The 22,087-nt window shown below is 38.0% G+C and overlaps 1 protein-coding gene across 1 annotated transcript; it reads left to right on the plus strand.

The window, feature by feature from the left end:
* Positions 1–19,947: 19,947 nt before the first annotated feature.
* LOC140877493 (uncharacterized) lies at positions 19,948–21,985 on the plus strand. Its single transcript, XM_073281030.1, has 4 exons — positions 19,948–20,680; positions 20,844–21,041; positions 21,291–21,520; positions 21,923–21,985. Exons 1-4 carry the CDS (start codon positions 19,948–19,950, stop codon positions 21,983–21,985), a joined length of 1,224 nt encoding a protein of 407 aa, XP_073137131.1.
* Positions 21,986–22,087: the final 102 nt, after the last annotated feature.

A 22,087-nucleotide genomic window follows, 5' to 3' on the forward strand; every position in this document is an offset into this window, starting at 1 on the left:
ATTTTTTTTTCTTCTACTACCTCTTTTCATCTTTTCAATTCATCCACCACACCATTCAATTTTTCACAAATAAAACTAGGAGCATACAACATTTTAGCATTAAAATTACTCCCTTAAATGTAGGAATTAGTGTTTAGGCTAATTAGGTAGTCAATGTAGGACCTTGAAATAATTACGAATGGAGGCTTATCACACGTTTACATGCATGCCATTCGATTTTCAATAAAGCTCAAACAAGGTATTAGGGATAACATATTAATAGGTAGCTTGAAAGGCTCAAACGAATTCAGAAAAATCGCCTAAATAATTCCTAATCTCAGTTTTGCCCGTATTTCGCCTCGAAGAGTGTCCGAACTAGTTCTAGACAAGTCTCAATCCACAATTAAATCATACAAATTCAATCAGTGCAAAAAAGATAATCGTCAGCAGTTAACGATGATTTTCACAAAAAATTCAGATTTTCTCGTACCTCAATGTACTAATATACGTGTAGGCTCAAATGACAATTAAGGATAAATTTTTTTCAATAAAATCAGGCCCAAAATTTCAAACAATGCCTCAATCATATCAATGTTTGTATGTCTCAAAAATCAGATTCAAGTATTAATCACAGAGTATATAGGAAATTTTTCATTCATTTGGTTCCATTTTTCTCAAAAATATTTGTCACATAGGCAGACAATCATGGATTTCAGTTATAGCACAAAAAATATTTTTTCATCAGTCATGCATCCATTTCTTTCTCGACTTCAAATAAATTCAATTCAACTCAAATTTTATCTATTAAATTCAAAACTCAACTGCTCAACTTTCAACCAAACAATTCAATCAAAAATTAATTCATCCCCCCAAACTTAAAGTAATCATTATTCCTAATGATTAAAAACTAGAAAAAGAACACGAGACACATACCTTCGACACTGAGCATCAGTACGCAGTGTTATCATCCTCCATGAGAAAAAATTCCAGCATGTAATAAACCATAAAATAAACCCTCAGGGAAAATGAACATGCATAGTAACGTCATGGCGAGCTTTAGATGTGAATTCGCAAGGAAGAAGAGCCCTTGGAGATGCATGGATAGGTGCTACAGCTCGGTACGCGCGATTGCACAATATTCAGCGCAGATAAGAAGTATTTTGCGCAGAATGCAAATGGTGATTGGTGAAGCGCGTTAGCTCTTGAATCAGTGCAGAAAAGGGATAGGGAAGCGTGTTTGCTCTTGTGAGGCGCTAATGGAGAGGGTATGCGCGTTTGCGCTAATGGAAACGCTGCTGGGGCTTGATGGCTGCGTGATTGCACTTGAGATGGAGCGCTGATGGGGAATTGGAGGGCATGGAGGAGTAGCAGCTGGTGAAGCGCATGAGGTAGCAGATAGGGAAATGGTTTGCATAAGAAGTGCAGCAGCTGGTAGGAGCATTTGGCATAGTGAAGCACAGATGAGCAATGGGGAGGCTGGGAGGCGCGTTAGCACTAAGTGAGGCGCTAATGGGAAGGGCGATAGCTCTATCTCTAGCGCTGATGGGGAGATGTAGGAGCGATAGCGCAGGTGGGAGAGCAGTTGGTGGATGGGGTTGCACATTAGCGCATCCTGGTGCGCTAATGGAGAAGGATAGATAGCTTGATAGCGCATAGAATGTGCTGAGGAGTTGGTTAGCGCGATAGCGCATAGATATTGTGCGATAGCGCAAGGTGAGTCGCTGCTGAGTTGCGCGATAGCTCATGGTTCTGAACTTAAGGATGCGTAGAGGAGAGGCGGGCGCGGCGGATTCACGAGCAAGCGCGCATAAGCGTCTGCCCAGACTTTTAAAATCCTTAAAAAAATTCAACACATTTATAAAATCAGGTCTCCATAATTCCCAACAATAATTTCAAAAACAAAAACATAAATTAATCTAATGAACAAGAATAAAAATTAAAGCATAAATTATAAATAATAAAAAAATAAAAATAAAAAATAAAATAAAACAAAAATTTTGGGTTGCCTCCCAAAAAGCGCTTGGTTTAGAGTCGTCAGCTCGACTTTCACCGGTGTTAATTCTTCCCTTTCTCTTTAACGCGCCAAATAAATTCCACGAACCGTCTTTTAAATTTCGCTCTCTTTTTCGTGGCCTTCTTTGGTGGTAAATTTGGCGCTTTATCCTTCGATGAATTGACCGCAAAATCAGATCTTTTACAGTTCTCCAACTTCATAACTGGTTCAATTGAGCATAAGTCTTCGATGGGTGGATTAGATGTCTTCATGAATAAGTTGAAAATCACTCTCTCGCCTTCTACACCCATCGACAACGCACCCTTCTTCACCTCTATCTTGGCATCAGCAGTGGCCAAGAAAGGTCTCCCCAATATCAGGGGCATATTTGCATCCTCCTCCATATCTAACACAACAAAATCCGCAGGAAAAATAAATTTATCTACTTTTACCAGAATATCTTCAATGATTCCAAGTGGATATGTGATAGATCTATCAGCTAACTGCAACGCGATCATTGTGGGCTTCACCTCACCAAGTCCTAAACTCCTGAACACAGACAAAGGCATTAGATTAATGCTAGCTCCTAAATCGCAAAGTGCATTATTAAAATAAGAAGAACCAATAGTGCAAGGAATAGTAAAACTCCCTGGATCCTTAAGCTTCTGTGGCATCTTCTGTTGAAGCACGGCACTGCACTCTTCTGTTAAATTCACCACCTCGTTCTCTAGCAGCCTCCTCTTCTTGGACATCACCTCTTTGATGAACTTTGCATAGTTTGGCATTTGTTCCAAAGCATCAGCAAAGGGGATGTTAATTTGAATTTTCTTGAAAATCTCCAAGAATTTGGAGAACTGCTCGTCCAAAACTTTCTTCTTGAACCTCTGCGGGTAGGGGAGTGGCGGCTTGTACATCAGTTTCGGGTCAGGTTCAGGCTCCTTCTCTTTCTCCTCTTCAATAGCAGGTGCTTGGACTTCAGCTTCTTTTCCACTCCTCAACTCTATGGCATTACACTGCTCCTTTGGATTTACCTCAGTGTTGCTCGAAACTGGCCTCTGTTATTATCCTTCAGTGCGTTCGCCAATTGCCCTATGCTGGTTTCCATGGATTGCAACACCGCGCCCATGTTGGCCATGTGTGTTTCTAAGCTGTCAGGGCAAGACTCAGTTCTAGCCATCCTCTTACCTGATTCCTGCAAAAAGGTACTAACCACATCCTCCAAAGACAACTTACCATCACCCTTACTAGTATTGTTAGCATAAGAAAAATCTTCATGATTTCGAAAGATAGGATGGTAAGTATTAGGGATATGATTACCTCTGAAAGCTCCATAACCTCGGTAGCCATTAGGATTGATATAATTAGCTTCCTCTGGGGCATGTGATCCTTCAAATCCAGTTGAATCTGCAACATGAATTTTATTCAAAGAAGCTGCCTGTGTAGTCAGTGCAGATAATTGAGCGGTGATGGATGTGAGAGGATCCACTGCATACACTCCAGCTGGCTTCTTGACTCCCATACGCTCAGATGGCCATTGAAATCTATTGACCTTCATCTGCTCTAACATATCATAGGCTTGAGCGGGGTCCTTTGCAAAAATAGTTCCTCCAGAAGCAGAATCCACGTTGATCCTCGTAGGCGCATTCAGTCCATTGTAAAACCACTCGATCTGTTCCCAATCTGCAAAATTGTGGTTAGGACAACGTCTAAGTAGTTCTTTGTACCTTTCCCATGCCTCGTAGAGTTGTTCAGAATCCATCTGCCTGAAAGTGCTGATCTCGATCTTCAACTGGGTGGACTTGGCAGGTGGAAAATATTTAGCAAGAAATTTTTCTGCCATCCCCTCCCAAGTAGTGATTCTTCCAAGCGGCAGTGATTGCAACCAACTTCTGGCTTGATCCCTGAGAGAAAACGAAAACAGGCATAAACGAATAATATCCTCAGGAACACCGTTAAATTTTACCGTATCAGTAATTTCTAAAATGGTCCTGAGATGCAAGTGAGGATCAGCTGTGGCACTCCTATTAAATTGGTTCGATTGAACCATGTTGATCAAGGTCGGCTTTAGCTCAAAATTGTTGGCATTGATTGTTCCTCGACCTATTCCAGAGTAGTAAGCCTGGATCTTCGGCCTGAAGTGATCTCAGATAGGCACCAGGGGAGCTTGATTCACATTCTCTTCAGCCATGTTATTAATTTCTTCTCTTCTCGCTCTTCTCAAAGCACGTGCAGTTCGTTCGATCTCCGGATCAAAAAGTAGAGAATTCGCACTTTGAGATCGTCGCATAAACTGCAATTAAAATTATGAAGAATTTAATTAGTAACTTCAAAATAAAATAAAAAAAACTCTAAATTAAAATCTAGAATAATTGGTAACAAGACTAAAAAAAATAATCAAAATTACTCCCCGACAACGGCGCCAAAAACTTGTTGTGAAAATTTTTTGCAAGCGTACGAGTGTCAAGTTTTAATATAGTGATTGAATCAGATATCGATCCCACAGGGAGTAAAATGAAATATTCAATGCTTTCCAAAAACTTCTTGTGAAAATTCCTCGTAAGCGTACGAGTGTCAAGTTTTAATATAGTGATTGAATCAGATATCGATCCCACAGGGAGTAAAATGAAAATATTCAGTGCTTGTAATTAAAATAGTCTAAACTTTATCTAGAAAATCAATATTTGAGAAATTTGCAATAAATAAAAATAATCAGGATGATTTCGATAACACGCACACAACTTGCAGATATAATCAATCAGAGAAAATTGGTCTAGAGGTATAGATATCACCTGGTTTCAACAACAGTCAATCCTAATTAATTAATCTTCATAAATTTCAATCAATTAATAGCCAAGAACACTTACGTTTATTATTTCCCTCTCCCGAGCAACAAATAATTTTTATCAACTACAATTAAATTTCAATATCCCTATTAAGAATTTATCGCAGTGATCTATCACAAAACAATGTTCTCTTTAAAAGCTCTATTAAAGTTATAAGCTCTCCCGAGTCAGATAAACAATTAACAGTGTAGTTTCTAATGTCCTATTCAAAATCCCCTCTCCCGAGCAATGATTTCAAATAAATAATACAAATCAATTATTGATCAGATAATTGAAAAGACAATCAATTCTAGAAAAAACAATTAATCTAGAAGAAACTCAATTCAATAAAATCAAACATTCATGAAAGTGTCTACACCAGGTTCCATCCGACCTCTAGACTATAAAAATTTAGTTCATAATAAAACTCTGAATAAAACAAATCATGTTCAGAAAATTCAACATAAATTCAGAATTAAATAAAAGGATAAGAAACAAATCCGTCGTCGACGTCGTGTCCGATCTATCGAACTTCGTCTTTGTTCTTCAGATAAACTCCAGAAATCCTCCAGAAAATTCACGTTCCAGCCTCTGATATCTTGTATAAGTGTGCCGGCTCTCTTTTCTCTCAGACATAAATTTCCTTTTTATAGCATGCACCAAAAGCCCAATCAAAAGCCCATAAAATATAGAAGTTTCCTTCCCGATTAAAATTTCCAACTTCAGAATTATCGCGACACGCGGGCGCTTCACACTCTCAGGCGCGCGCGCATAGACTCCTGGATTCCACTTCTTCACGCCTTCAGAAACTTGAGCGATAGCGCTTGAAGAAGTGCTAACAAGGAGTGCTGACTTGAGGCCCATTAATAAAGCCCATTTACTTCCTTCTTTTCTTTGTCAGTACGTTCTTTTCTTTTCCTTTCTTTTCTTTCTTCTTTCTTTTCTTTTATCCTTTAATTCCTTTTCTCCATTTTCTCTTTAATTCATTTTTCTTCTCTTTTTCACAATAATTCAATAATTCTCTGCAAACACAAAAACAACAAAACACCCACATAAATCTACTCGAAACCAACAATTAACAATTAAAATCATATATAAATTAAGTGTATAAAATACACTTATCAGTTGGCCGAGGGTCCTTGAAATAACTTTTGTATAACAATATTTATATTAATAATATTTTAATTAATTTGGCATATCTTTATATGTATACCCATTCTAGTTGCGTAAATAAATCCCTTGAATATACAAATAGTAGAAAGAATATGAGATGGTCATGTGATGACTATCATGAAACTCATAAATGGAATATTGTATATTCTAAACCGTTTTTAGTTGATTCAGCCGCCACAAAGAAGGATAAAGGTCACTCGAGCTTGAGACTAGTATTTGCGATGTGAGTATCACGTTTCATCGGTAGGAGACATGGTGAAGTCCAAGCATGCAAATAGTGAAAAAGTGGGTGCCCGGATAGCCAACTTGTGGCTAAGGGCTTTTATGACTCTTTGTGTAAATAATCTTTGTTTAATATAATTTACATTTTATTAATGGCAATGACTTTATCTTTCTTCATATTGTTATATTGTGATATACTATTGTTGTTTTGATAAAGACCTTGAATATACTATAGTGTATGTAAGATGTGGTAGTACATGGGGATGACTATCATGAAACACATCTTATAGTCACTGTATATTCTAAACAGTTCCTAGTCGATTGAGCCGTCCGAAAATAAGGATAAGGATCGCTCGAGTTTGAGACTAGCATTTGCGATGCAGAGTACCACGTTTCATTGGTAGGGAACATAGAGATGTTCGAAGCATGCAAATGGATATTCATATGATGAATGATCGAACTACCCTATTCGGACTTTCCAAGTGGTTATCACTTATCGAGTGGATAAAGTCCGCGGTTTTGGTTGTACACCATTAGTCCTTATTACTTGAAACATCATTGAGACTCTATATGCTAGTACTGTACTTTGACTCGTTTACCGACTCTATTGGGGTCATCAGGTGTCGGGATTGGGTACAGTTACGACACATATAGGAGTCGATTCTTTGTTGTCAAGGATTCACCACATACTTGCGAGTGTGGATATCCTATGCGATCTGAGGAGATATTAGTGTGACGAATCTCTGGCCAGAGTGCATGATGTGTTTTAGGTTAATGGTTATCCTAGTAACACATGCGATGTCACTAATTGATCTCCAAGACGTAATGCATAGTTATCGAATCTCGAACGACTCTCGATGTGCCAATGGTTGTTGATTCGATCGGGATATTTGGTTGAAGGGACCGTACTGTACGCTAACCAAAATCTACTGGTTCTTGCAGGCACTATCAGTAATACCTAGGGAATCATGGGGCGATGTTGCTAGACGCTCTTACCATGATTCGTTGGGTAAGTCGGATATTGTTGTTCCGAGTCACAAGGAGTTGTGAGCGCACGGCTAGCTGTATTCCTGAACCATTGAGGGTTACACAAGTAATGGATTACTAAAACCCCGTAGAGATAGTTAAATTTAAAGAGTTAAATTTAATGAAAGAGAAATTGGATTTCTCAACTAAAGGGAGTGGAATTTCCTAAAATGACATAGTGATGGGCATTTTTGGAAATCACTGAATTCGGATTCAAAAAAATTATCTTGACTCTAAAAGATGCAGAAATGGTTTCTGTGCACATTGGTGAAATCAGTTTATCAATCGGAGTCACGATGAATTTTATATTAATTTCTATAACAACGGGCTTGGCTTGTTGGGCTTAAGTTATGGATTGTGGGCTTTAAGGAGTTAGAGTCCTGATACAATTATAACTAGAAATTATCTATAAATATAGGTGTTGGGTTCGAAAATCAATGACTTTGTGTCTTATAATTTTCGAAATTACGCTCTAAATATTCTAAGGGTTTTTCGAAATCCTTGTCCCTCCCGGAGAAAATTCAGACTTGTGATTTTTGTGAAAAATTACAATTCTTAATTAACAGATCATATCTTTTTATTCTCTGCGAAAAACTTCTGATTTATTTCTAGTGCAGTCAATCAGAGGGTTTTTGTTTTCTGTTCGTGGACCTTATTCTAATGATTGATCGTGACGCCATCGGTTCCCGGGATATACAAGAAGAGCAGATTAAATTCTGATGGTGTCCATAATCTCGCTTCGAGATTGGAGGTAAAATATTTAATTAATTATTATTTATTTTACTTGTGTGATTTCATCGTTAAACGTTTTGATACCCATGATATGAAATTGTTTCATATCAAAGAAAAATAAAATTTTTAAACTTCCGCTGCACCGGGTATCAATTCAATTGATCTGAACACGGTTTACCAACAGTGGTATCAGAGCCAGGTTGCTCAGATCAAACGATTAAATTAATCGATTGTACAAAAATTTTTGGCCTCGGGTTTTTTTGAAACAAAACATATTTTTAAAAATCAAAAATTTTATTTTTCTGACGGGCAAGAAAAAGGGCAGCGATTGGATCACTGTCCAAGGGCAGCGATCGTCGCTGCCCAATGGGCAGCGGCGGGCTGCCCAGGATTGTCCCGGGCAGCCCGGAAAAATTAAAAATTGATTTTTGAAAATTTTGAATTTTTGAAATTCTAGTGTTTGATCCGATCGAAAAATGTTTTTGATAAGATCACGAGGCATCGGATCGAATTGTTCGAGTCCAAAATTTTTAAAATTGATTTTTGGATAAATTTGAATTTTTGGAAAATTTAAATATTTTATCCGTTAAATTGAATTTTGAAAATTGATTATTTTGGTACAATTGATGATAAGATGTGATCTTATGAATGGATAAGATAAAATATGATTTTATCTTTTAAATTATGATGCCACAGCATGTTTATCCAATTATTTAAATTTTGAATTTAAAATTGGATAATGGGATGATCGATTGCCATAACCAATTTTGTAGGTGTATGTTAGGAATTTACATTTGTTTTATTGTTGTTGGTGTTTATTAATGGGCTTGGTTTATAGCCCAATATGATTGTCATATGTAATAAAAGTGGGTCTGGTTTATGGCCCGTTCCCACCCCTACAAATGTATCCCATATTTGTCATCGAAATTTATTGTAAATTTATTAGACTTAGTGGGAGACAAAGATTTGAAGAAATGGTGGGTCCAGCAGACAATGAAGACTGAAAAAATATAAATTGGAAGCTCAATGTAATAGGATTGCATTGCATACCTGCATATTACCTAGGATTGGACTTAGACTCGTGATTGGCAACCACGGGTCGAATAGATAATGGGATCGATCATCCTTAAATAATATATGATATTATTGATGTATGCATGTTTAGAACAAATTGTATGAATCCCGCAAGCATACATAAAAATGAATGATGAGACAAATTTTCAAAAATTAAAAATCCCTCATTATAAATATGATTTAAAATTTATATCAAGATTAATAAAAGAGAATTTAAATATTGTTTAAATTTTCCTACCTTCCATCAACGATCAATGTATGAGATGCTACCCGCGGATATGGTCCGGCTCATATTATTGGGGGGGCCCGTTCGTCGGAAAGTTGTACATTGGATCGACAAATGTTGTAAGTTGGGTGGAACTCCCATGGGATCGGCTCATATTATTGGGGGATCCACATGGCGACCGTCCATCACAACTTAATATTGATGGGTCATCTTGACATGTCACAATAAACGGCGTCATATTATTGGGCCCTTATTGGACATGAGGTAAATACATGGGGGTTACTTTGGAAGTAATTCGGCTCTACCTTTTGAAAATTATGGTTGGCTGATATTATTCGGGACTATGATTTGTCAATTGGACTCCATGTTCTCACTAAGGAAAAAGTTTCCCGTTTTCACTAGAGGGTGGTGAAATCGTTAAAATAGTGGGAGTATAATTCATAAAATTAAAATTCGCCATATTTTATGTCTTAGTAAATTAATTAAACTATCACTGATTATTGTATTTTTCCTTTTCAGTATATCGTTACAATGAATTCGCGTAATCCACTATTTGCAATTCTCGAACAAAACAAACTCACTGGCGCAAACTATACGGAATGGTTCCGTAAGTTAAAGATTATTCTCACTTCGGAAAAGGCTTTCTACGTGTTAGAGAAGCCGCCCCCGAAGGAAGCCCCGGCTAATACAAGTCCGGAAGAGTTGGCCAAACTAGATTTATGGTGGGACCATGATATCAAGGCCAAATGCTACATGCAGGCTTCGATGTCTGATGAACTCCAGAGGCGATTTGAGGATGCCGTGAATGCTGCTGACATTCACAAAGCACTCAAGGAGCTATTTGGAGCTCAGTCAAGGTCGGAGAGGTATGCCACTGTCAGAGAGCTCATGACAAGCCGCATGCGAGAGGGGACTTCTGTCCGTGAGCATGGGGTGCGCATGATTGGGCTCATTGAAAAGTTGGTAACACTCGACTTGACTTTGGAGCATGAACTCAGCTCGGACTTGTTACTCCTTTCACTTCCTTCATCGTATGACAGTTTTGTGGTGAACTTCAACATGAACAAGATAGAGGCCACCCTTGAAGAGATGGTCAATATGCTTGTCACATATGAAGCCACACTAAAGAAGGATAAACCGGTACTCTTGGTTGGGTCCTCTTCTAACTCGAAGAAGGGGCCAAGTGGAAAGGGTAAGAAGCGTTCTGCCCCGCCCAAGAAGAGTGTACCGAATAAGAAGGGGAAGGCCAAGGTTTCATATGAGAAGAAGGATGAAAACTTTTGCCATTACTGCAAGAAGCCCGGTCATTGGAAACGTAACTGCAAGTAATACCTCGATCAGTTGCGAACTGAAAAGGGTATGTTTTACATTGAAATAAATGTTTCTCGTAAGCTAAGGATGGGTAAGACCCAACTGAGACTCGGGAATGGTTCAAGAGTCGAAGCCAAAGCGATAGGAGACATTTATTTAATTTTGCAAAACAATTTTAAGTTATTTTTGAGAGATGTTTTGTATGTTCCGGATTTGGTCAAAAACATTATTTCTATTTCTATGCTTGATAGAGATGGTTATTCTTGCAATTTTGTGAATGGGATTTGCAATATTTACAAGAATGAATGTTTGATTGGAAATGGACAACTTGAAAACGATCTATATAACTTAAAATTAAAAGACGTTTCAATGAATTATGTCGATAAACCGGTAACAACAAATAAAAGGAAAAACGATAGTCAAAACCCGGCAAATCTTTGGCATGCTAGGCTAGGTCATATTTCCTCAAGGAGGATGAACAAGCTAGTGGGAGAGGGCATGTTTGATATGTCTGATATTAACTCTCTACCTACTTGTGAATCCTGCCTGAAAGGAAAAATGACTAAATCTCCATTCAAGGGGAAACCTGAGCGTAGTCAAAATCTGTTGTGCCTGAAAGGAAAAATGACTAAATCTCCATTCAAGGGGAAACCTGAGCGTAGTCAAAATCTGTTGGATTTGATCCATACAGATGTTTGTGGTCCATTTAGAATTGGTACTCAATTTGGCCACACCTACTTCATTACCTTTACTGATGATTATTCAAGGTATGGGTATTTATATTTAATGAAATATAAGTCTGAAGCATTTGAAAAATTCAAAGAATTCAAGGCTGAAGTAGAAAACAAACTAGGCAAAAGTATTAAGGCACTTCGATCGGATCGTGGTGGAGAATACTTAAGTGCCGAGTTTTTGGACTATCTAAAAGAGAATGGGATTCTCTCTCAGTGGACTCCTCCTATGACACCACAGCTGAATGGTGTTTCGGAGCGTCGTAATAGAACCTTGTTGGACATGGTTCGATCCATGATGAGCTTCACTGAGCTCCCACCATCGTTTTGGGGCTACGCGCTTGAAACGGCGGTTTTGTTGTTGAACAACGTTCACACTAAATCAGTAGATAAAACACCATACGAGTTATGGAATGGCAAAGCTCCTAAGTATTCGTACTTGAGGATTTGGGGATGTTCTGCTTACGTGAAGCAGACAGTGGGAGATAAGTTGGATAGTCGATCCATCTTTTGTTATTTTGTGGGGTATCCAAAGAATTCAATCGGATATTATTTCTATCATCCTGCTGAAACAAAGGTGTTTGTTTCAAGGAATGCCACCTTCTCGGAGAAGGAATTATTATTGGATAAGAAAGGCAAGATGATGAAACTCGAAGAAATTCGAGAAGAACCCGAAATACAAATTAACGATCCTACACCTCAAGAATCATCACAAGACACGCCTATTGCTAGAAGATCCGAGAGGACTTCTAGGCCTACTGTTAGATATGGTCTTCTTCTTGAAGGGGATCAAAGTGAACCCGATATTGGATGTGATCCAAAAAACTTCAAGGAAGCAATTTCTGATGCGGATTCTAATTTATGTCTTGAAGCAATGCAGTCGGAAATAGACTCGATGCATTCAAACCAAGTTTGGTCTTTAGTAGATCCTCCTGATGGAATTGTTCCAATAGGATGTAAATGGATTTACAAAAGAAAACTTGGGCCTGATGGCAAGGTGTTGACCTATAAGGCACGATTGGTTGCAAAAGGTTATACTCAAAGACAAGGAGTTGACTATGATGAAACCTTTTCACCAGTCGCAATGTTCAAGTCCATAAGAATCCTAATTGCCATAGCAGCATGGTATGACTATGAGATATGACAAATGGATGTGAAGACTGCATTTCTTAATGAAAACATTAAGGAAGAAATCTATATGATGCAGCCTGAAGGATTCACCTCCATGGGAAGCGAGCATAAGGTATGCAAGCTTCAGAGATCAATTTATGGTCTAAAACAAGCATCAAGAAGTTGGAACCAGAAATTTGATGAAACAATAAAGGATTTTGGTTTCATCAAGAACCCGGAGGAACCATGCGTGTACAAGAAAGTAGTTAAGGATGCGGTAACATTCTTAGTACTTTATGTTGATGACATCCTACTCATTGGGAATGACGTAGGGATGTTGCAGTCAACAAAGATATGGTTATCGGGTAGATTCTCGATGAAGGATTTGGGTGAGGCATCCTATATTCTAGGGATACAGATCTATAGAGATAGATCTAAGAGAATGATAGGACTCACTCAAGCAACCTACATCGACACTATATTGAAAAGATTTTCAATGGATGAGTCCAAGAGAGGACATCTACCTATGTGTCATGGAGTTTCTCTATCCAAGTCTATGTGTCCCAAGACTGACGAAGAGATAGAGAAAATGACACATATACCATATGCGTCAGCCATAGGTAGTATCATGTATGGGATGATATCTACTAGACCAGATGTGGCCTATGCTCTGAGCGTCACGAGCAGATATCAAGCCAATCCAGGTCAAATGCATTGGAAAGCCGTGAAGGATATTCTTAAGTACTTGAAAAGAACTAAGAATATATTCATGGTTTATGGTGGAAGAGAATTGAAGTTGGAAGGCTACACCGACTCTAGCTTCCAAAGTGACGTGGATGACTCAAAATCAACCTCTGAATTTGTATTCGTGCTCAATGCCAGTGCTGTCTCTTGGAAGAGTTCCAAGCAAGACACCACAGCGGATTCCACCACTGAGGCAGAATACATTGCAGCATCAGCTGCTGCTAAAGAGGCGGTTTGGATGAGGAAATTCATCCAAGAGTTGGGTGTAATTCCAGAATCTTTTGGTCCAGTCCCGGTGTACTGCGACAACACTGGTGCCGTTGCTCAGGCAAAGGAACCAAGGTCTCATCAAAGATCCAAACACATACTGAGGAAATACCACATCATCCGGGAGATCGTGGAAAGAGGAGACATTACAGTCGAGAGAGTGGCCTCTGCAGACAATATCGCTGATCCGCTTACGAAGCCCTTGCCAGGACCATTGTTTGACAAACATTGCGCAGCAATGGGTTTACGTAATATGACTAGTTGGCTTTAGGGTAAGTGGGAGATTGAAAGAGTGGGTGCCCGGATAGCCAACTTGTGGCTAAGGGCTTTTATGACTCTTTGTGTAAACAATCTTTGTTTAATATAATTTACATTTTATTAATGGCAATGACTTTATCTTTCTTCATATTGTTATATTGTGATATACTATTGTTGTTTTGATAAAGACCTTGAATATACTATAGTGTATGTAAGATGTGGTAGTACATGGGGATGACTATCATGAAACACATCTTATAGTCACTGTATATTCTAAACAGTTCCTAGTCGATTGAGCCGTCCGAAAATAAGGATAAGGATCGCTCGAGTTTGAGACTAGCATTTGCGATGCAGAGTACCACGTTTCATTGGTAGGGAACATAGAGATGTTCGAAGCATGCAAATGGATATTCATATGATGAATGATCGAGCTACCCTATTCGGACTTTCCAAGTGGTTATCACTTATCGAGTGGATAAAGTTCGCGGTTTTGGTTGTACACCATTAGTCCTTATTACTTGAAACATCGTTGAGACTCTATATGCTAGTACTGTACTTTGACTCGTTTACCGACTCTATTGGGGTCATCAGGTGTCGGGATTGGGTACAGTTACGACACATATAGGAGTCGATGCTTTGTTGTCAAGGATTCACCACATACTTGCGAGTGTGGATATCCTATGAGATCTGAGGAGATATTAGTGTGACGAATCTCTGGCCAGAGTGCATGATGTGTTTTAGGTTAATGGTTATCCTAGTAACACATGCGATGTCACTAATTGATCTCCAAGACGTAATGCATAGTTATCGAATCTCGAACGACTCTCGATGTACCAATGGTTGTTGATTCGATCGGGATATTTGGTTGAAGGGACCGTACTGTACGCTAACCAAAATCTACTGGTTCTTGCAGGCACTATCAGTAATACCTAGGGAATCATGGGGCGATGTTGCTAGACGCTCTTACCATGATTCGTTGGGTAAGTCGGAAATTGTTGTTCCGAGTCACAAGGAGTTGTGAGCCCACGGCTAGCTGTATTCCTGAACCATTGAGGGTTACACAAGTAATGGATTACTAAAATCCCGTAGAAATAGTTAAATTTAAAGAGTTAAATTTAATGAAAGAGAAATTGGATTTCTCAACTAAAGGGAGTGGAATTTCCTAAAATGACATAGTGATGGGAATTTTTGGAAATCACTGAATTCGGATTCAGAAAAATTATCTTGACTCTAAAAGATGCAGAAATGGTTTCTGTGCACATTGGTGAAATCAGTTTATCAATCGGAGTCACGATGAATTTTATATTAATTTCTATAACAACGGGCTTGGCTTGTTGGGCTTAAATTATGGATTGTGGGCTTTAAGGAGTTAGAGTCCTGATACAATTATAACTAGAAATTATCTCTAAATAGAGGTGTTGGGTTCGAAAATCAATGAATTTGTGTCTTATAATTTTTGAAATTACACTCTAAATATTCAAAGGGTTTTTCGAAATCCTTGTCCCTCCCGGAGAAAATTCAGACTTGTGATTTTTGTGAAAAATTACAATTCTGAATTAACAGATCATATCTGTTTATTCTCTGCGAAAAACTTCTGATTGATTTCTAGTGCAGTCAATCAGAGGGTTTCTGTTTTCTGTTCATGGACCTTATTCCGGTGATTGATCGTGACGCCATCGGTTCCCGGGATATACAAGAAGAGCAGATTAAATTCTGTTGGTGTCCATAATCTCGCTTCGAGATTGGAGGTAAAATATTTAATTAATTATTATTTATTTTACTTGTGTGATTTAATCGTTAAATGTTTTGATGCCCATGATATGAAATTATTTCATATCAAAGAAAAATAAAATTTTTAAACTTTCGCTGCACCGGGTATCAATTCAATTGATCTGAACACGCTTTACCAACAAATAGGTGCTCCTTGTAGAGTGCACTAAAAAACCCTCCCTAAAGGACTTTCCAAGTTGTTCTCATTTATTGAGTGGAAATCTGCTAGTTTATGGTTGTATACCATTACTCCTTATGACCTGGGACAACATGGAGACTCTATGTGCTAGCTCTTCACTTTGACTTGTTTACCGACTCAACTGGAGTCATCAGGTTGCAAAGTTGGGTGTTGTGTCGAAACATGTAGGAGTCGATGCATTGTAGTCGGGGATTCACCGCTTACCTTTGGGTATGGATATCATATGTGATCTCATGTATATGTATTTTTAAATCTCTGATCAGAGTAGGTAGTAATTAAGAAAGAAGTTTCTTGAATTACACATTCGATGCAACTACGGCATGACACATAGTTATTGATTCTATGACAACTCTCGTTAACCAATGGTTGTCGAATCGATCGGGATATATGAGTTGAAGGGACCGTATTGTACGCTAACCACAATTGAATGGCTCTTGCAGGTACTATCATTTGATACCTAGGGAGTCATGTAAGCGATGTTGCTAGACATTTAACATGACTGATTGAATACCATCAGACTTGAGATTTCTGACGTTCTTATTATCAAGCAGTTGATAAATAAGAATGGAGCGATATAAGGTAAGCTCATATAGGGACTTTTTGATCCCGAATCACATGAAGATGTGAACCCACTGCTACTTGTATCATTGAACCATCGAGGGTCACACAAGTACTTGCTTTCTGGATCACGTTGAGAATAAAATTAGTTCAATGAGTTGAACGACTTATAAAGAAGTTTATAAGTGAGATAAATTAGAATTATTACTTCTAAAGGAGAATAAAGGGGAAAGTAACTTTTAATTTGTGAATGTGTTCCAAGGTTAAAAGTTGACTTGAATAAATAATTAGTTTTTGAAAATGGTGTTTTTCAAAACTATTATTATGAACTTAATTTAATTAATTCAAGATTTGAATTAATTAAACATTAGTAGACCTTGTAGAGTCCAAATAATTAAATTAATTTAAGTGTTGGATTAATTAAACACTATTGGCAATGGAAATTGTGTTGAATAATTATTCTACTAGTGGTCTTGAATAAGTTCAATTTGGATTTCATTAATTGATTGAGCTTAAATGGGTTTGAGTTTGATAATTAATTAAATACTAGGTACATGGGTCCAGTATGTATATTTTTGACATAAAAAACATACAATACATGAGAGAGAGAATATGAGGGGTTAAAAGACCAGATGCACACTTTTCTATGCATGTTTTAATTTTTTCTATGCATGCTTTGTCTTTTGTCATAACACACTTTTTAATTACCAAGACAAGAAATATTCCTTCACTCTCTCAACCCTCTTGGCCGAACCCATCATCCCCATTCTCTCAAATTTTTGTCTTTTATCTTGGGAGAAAAGGCAAAGAAATTTTCAATGAAAAATGCTGTAAATATTCTAGTGCATATTTAGGGTGGATCTAGTTTGACTAGTCGTGGACCTAATTTTAAGAAGGAATTTATTTTCAAGCAAGGTGTGCTCTTGGAAGCTTATAGATAATGTATACCTTTTCAAGAGCTAAGTTGTTTACAAATTGGTTGGAGCCATAATCAATCTTTTAAAGACCGATAGGTAAAAATTTCTTAAACACCCTATGGATGTTTAATGTTTTTAAATGTTACACAAATGCTCGGTTTTTACATAAAAATTTTAAACTTCTGTTGTGTTTTCGGGCACGAGGAAACTGATTCCCAATAGTGGTATCAGAGCCTAGGTTACTCTTTAGTTTGTAGATTTTGTTGGATATTGTATTGAGGTCAATTTCTAACCGCATGAGCAAATCGAAATCTCTCAACTTAGGGGCTGTTTTTCGGAAATTGTCTGCCCCTTTTCGGGCAGCAAGTGTAAGGTCCAAGTCTACTAAACTCGCTTACGATGATTTTAAAATAACTTTTAGTGATTTTATGTCCTAATTTGTTTAAGTTATGATTTAATGATTATGATTTTATGATTATGTTTATTTTACATTTAACAATTTTGACTAAGTAAATGATTTCAGGTCGAGTTTGATTCTGGACTCACGGGACGAGGCTAACCTATGAACGAGATGTTAGAACGTATTTTTACGAGTGTTTTAAGTATAATATTGAAATGTTTTTTTATAAATGAGTTGAGAGGTAGTAATTTTATCAATACAAGTCGGGATGTGTTTTGAATTTGTTTTATGTAGTCAACACACAATTTATATTATGCGATTGTTATCCTATCTATCTACCCGGGTTCCCACCCCATTAATTCCATGTTCCCTTGTCCCCTTGACTTACCACCCCATCTCCTTCACGTTTCCTTCCCTCATTTTTGATATCCTCATTCTTCTTCCTCATTCTTACTCCACGGTCTTCAAGCTTTGTGTAAGTTCACCTTCGATCTCGCTCGTTTCGTGGTTAACTCGTTACCAAGAATCCGGATCAACTCCTCCTCCATTCAAGGCAAGTTTTTAAATAGTTTTAATCCACCATTCAAGATATATCTATTTTGATAAGAAATGACGTGTGTTGATGAGTTTTATGCATGATTTTAAATATTTGAGAAGCATAAATGCATGATGTTTTTGATATCATGATATGTAAGTTGTTCTTGTGAAATTCTTGATAAATTCTTGATATTTGATGTGTGTTGATGGATTCTTATGGTTTAGAGTTGAAAAAGGAATGATTTTGAAAGTATGTGTTGAGTTAGTTTGAGTTAATGTTTTGAAATGTTACATGTGTTGGGTTGATTCGGATTAGCGACACTCATCACAATTTTGAGGATCAAGACTAGTGTACTAATCCAAATGAGATTAGGCTTACTTTTTTTGAAATATAGTTTAAATGTCTACAATTTTCATGTTTTGAGTTTTGTCAAAATCATTTGGAAGTTTGGCCAAAATTGCCCCGAATGTATTGGTTGGTTTGATTTTTTCTGCACTGACCAATATTGGGAGAATGAGAATAACTTTTTACAAAAATATCCAATTAAGGTGAGGTTTTCGGCATGTTAAATCCAATATCAAGGGCGGCATCTTTCATTTTTACAACGTTTCCTAATTCATAGTGAAAAATAATGTTTTAACGCATGCAAAGAACCATACCCGCGCAGAGAAGCGCCCTGGCAGGTGCCTAGGCGGGAATATTTAACCGCTTAGGCGAAAATAGTTCAGTGAAAATGAATGATATGTTGATGCGTGTAAATATTTTGATGTCTTATGTGTCTTTGTGGTGGCAATACGGGAACGGTACTCCGGTTTGGGCTCCGGAGGGGCCCTCCCTAATACGACTCAATGTACGGGTTAGGTACTCCGGGATGAGCTCCGGAGGGGCCTCCAAAAATGAATGAACGAATGTTACGAGGCATAATTCCATATGATTTTTGATCAACAAGAAAAGATGAATGTGCCCATTATGTCGGTTGCCACAATTTCGCATAATTCGTCACCAAATAATAATTTTATGTTATGTTATGTTAGGTTAATTTTAAATGATATTTGAAATCTCATGATTTTTACTGCATATACTTGCTGAGTCTTTAGACTCACTATACTTGAATGGTGTAGGTAATGAAGATGACATTTATGCATATGTTGATGCATTTGATGTCGGACATGAGGAGGAGCCAAGAGTCGAGCCGACGAGAGATGCATGAGTGTATTTGTGTCGAGTTAATGAACTAAATGTAGTTATGTTGATGGAAGAAAATAAGCTTTATGTTTCAAATTGTCATGATTTGGTTTGTAAACTATTCTGAAAATGTTTTAAGTAATGTTTGATATATGCATACATCTTTCAAAAGTTTTCTTTTCCGCGCTAGTTTTAAAGTCATGTTAGTTTTGTAACATCTTCATCGGTTGAGGTCGTTACAGTTTGGTATCAGAGCAGTTCGCTCTGGGTTTTATTGAAACACTCATGCATACTCGCCATGACTCCAACGCTCCGTCTTCATGTCTATAAGTTATGAGTTTTTATGTGATTGTGTGTATTATAATGCAATGAGATATATGTATGCATGTTATATGTTAAGGTATATTTACGTTTTGAATCGTGACTGAGCGGTGTGGATAATATTGGACTTTAGGACTATGGCATCATGTAGGGGATATAACACCAACGCCAAGTGAGAACAATCAAAACAACCAGTTTTTGGCGGGATTAACTGCTCTGCTTTAAGAGCAAAGTCGTGCTTAGGGAGCTCAAATCCAATAGTTGCTTCAAGCCAGACAGCTAATGCTGGAAATAACCTTCCTGCAGCTAATCAGAACCCTATCTACAAAAGGTTCTTAGATTTGGGACCACCTGAGTTCAAATGAGAGACTGATCCTTTGATAGCGGAACAATGGTTCCAAGCTATGGAGACTGCTTTGAATTCATGCAGATCACGGATGCGGATAGATTGAGATGTGCTACCTATATGTTCCGCGACGACGCTCGTGCTTGGTGGAATGGAGCCAAAGAAGCGTTGAACCTAACCACCCTTACTTGGAATGGATTCAAGGATGTGTTCTACGGCAAATATTTCACAGTGAGCACCCGAACCCGATTGGCCAGAGAGTTTTTGGAGATCATTCAAGGAAACATGTCTATTGCGGAGTATGTGAAGAAGTTTGAAAGGGGAATATACTTTGTACCGATGATTTCTGGTGATCTTGCTGAAGAGTTGAAACACTTTAAAGAAGGATTGAATGCCTCCATTAGAAAGGATGTTAGAATAATTGGAGCGAAATATTACAAAGATGTGGTGGATCAGGCCATGCTGTCCGAAAAGGACAGAAATGACATTATCAGAGAGTCACAGGCAAAGAGATCTAGTTATCAGAATTGGGACCAGCAAGGAAGTTCTAGAAGAAAGAGACCGTACCAAGCCCCACCCCAACACCGACCGTACCAACAACAGCAGCCTCGACCTCAGGGGCAGAAACAGTTGACTCTACCAGCACCAAAACCGTCAAGTGCACCAACAGCTTGTCAAAAACGTGGAAAACTTCACTCAGGTCAATGCATGGTGAGTGTGTTTCCTTTGCAAAAAGCCAGGGCACTATTGGAAAGATTGCCCTCAATCCAAAGAACCGGTAAGAGGACGAGTTTTTTCAATGGCACATGATCAAGTGGATCCAAATACAGCCATCATTACAGGTATGATTAATATTTCCAGTAATCCCGCTCATGTCTTAATTGATACTGGAGCTACACATTCATTCATATCTGTTGAATTTGTTAATAAATTGGGTTTAGTACTGGATAAGTCAATATCAGGATTTAGTATATCCTTGCCTTCATGGGAAGAATTGAGTAGTGATTTGATTATCAGAGGATGCAGTGTACAGATGCAGAGTCATGAGTTGCTTGCTGATCTTACTATCCTGAGTATGTCTGACTTCGACGTGATATTTGGGATGGATTGGTTGTCTCGATACGAGGCTATTATAGACTGTAAATAGAGGACGTTTTCCTTGAAAACTAAGGATGGAGAACCGTTTCTATTCCATGCCACACCAAAAAATAATTCATCTCTTTTAATTTCAGTGGGTAAGGCATGTCAACCGTTGAGTAAAGGATGTGCAGGTTTCATTGCAAGTGTCACTTGCGACCAAGAATTACCTTGACCGAAACTTGAAGACGTCGAGGTAGTGAGAGATTTACCAGAAGTATTTCCTGATGATATTGCATGATTACCTCCAGCTGGGAAGGTAGAATTTGGGATTGAATTAATGCCCGGAACCCAACTAGTTTCCAAAGCACCATACAGGTTAGCACCGACGGAAATGAAGGAATTGAAGGAGAAACTACAAGAGCTACACAATAAAGTCTTTATTAGACCATGTGTATCGCCTTGGGGTGCACCGGTATTGTTTGTCAAGAGGAAAGATGGGTCTATGAGACTGTACATCGATTATAGAGAGTTGAATCGAGTAACAGTGAAGAACAAATACCCACTTCCAAGGATAAATGATTTGTTTGATCAGTTACAAGGGGCAGTAGTGTTCTCCAAGATCTATTTGAGATCAGGTTATCACCAATTGAAGGTGAAAGATGAAGATATTCATAAAACGGATTTCAGGACTCTTTATGGCCACTACGAGTTCTTAGTCATGCCGTTTGGAGTTACCAATGCACCGGCAGTATTCATGGATCTTATGAATAGAGTGTTCCACCCTTTCTTGGATCAGTTTGTCATATTATTCATAGATGACATACTGATTTACTCTCGTAGTTTGGATGAGCATCGTCAGCATCTAACTACGATCTTGCAGATTCTGAAAGAAAAAAAATTGTTTGCTAAGTTTAGTAAGTGTGAATTTTGGCTGGAACAGATTGCATTTTTGGGTCACCTAGTTTCGGAAAAGGGAATAGAGGTCGATCTAGCAAAGATATAAGCAATTAAAAATTGGGTTACTCCAAAGAATGATACAGAGATACGAAGTTTCTTGGGATTAGCGGGTTACTATAGGAGATTCATTCAGGATTTCTCCAAAATA

The sequence above is a fragment of the Henckelia pumila genome, chromosome 2 (genome assembly GCF_033568475.1).
Source record: "Henckelia pumila isolate YLH828 chromosome 2, ASM3356847v2, whole genome shotgun sequence".
In the NCBI taxonomy this organism is placed as follows: Eukaryota; Viridiplantae; Streptophyta; class Magnoliopsida; order Lamiales; family Gesneriaceae; genus Henckelia; species Henckelia pumila.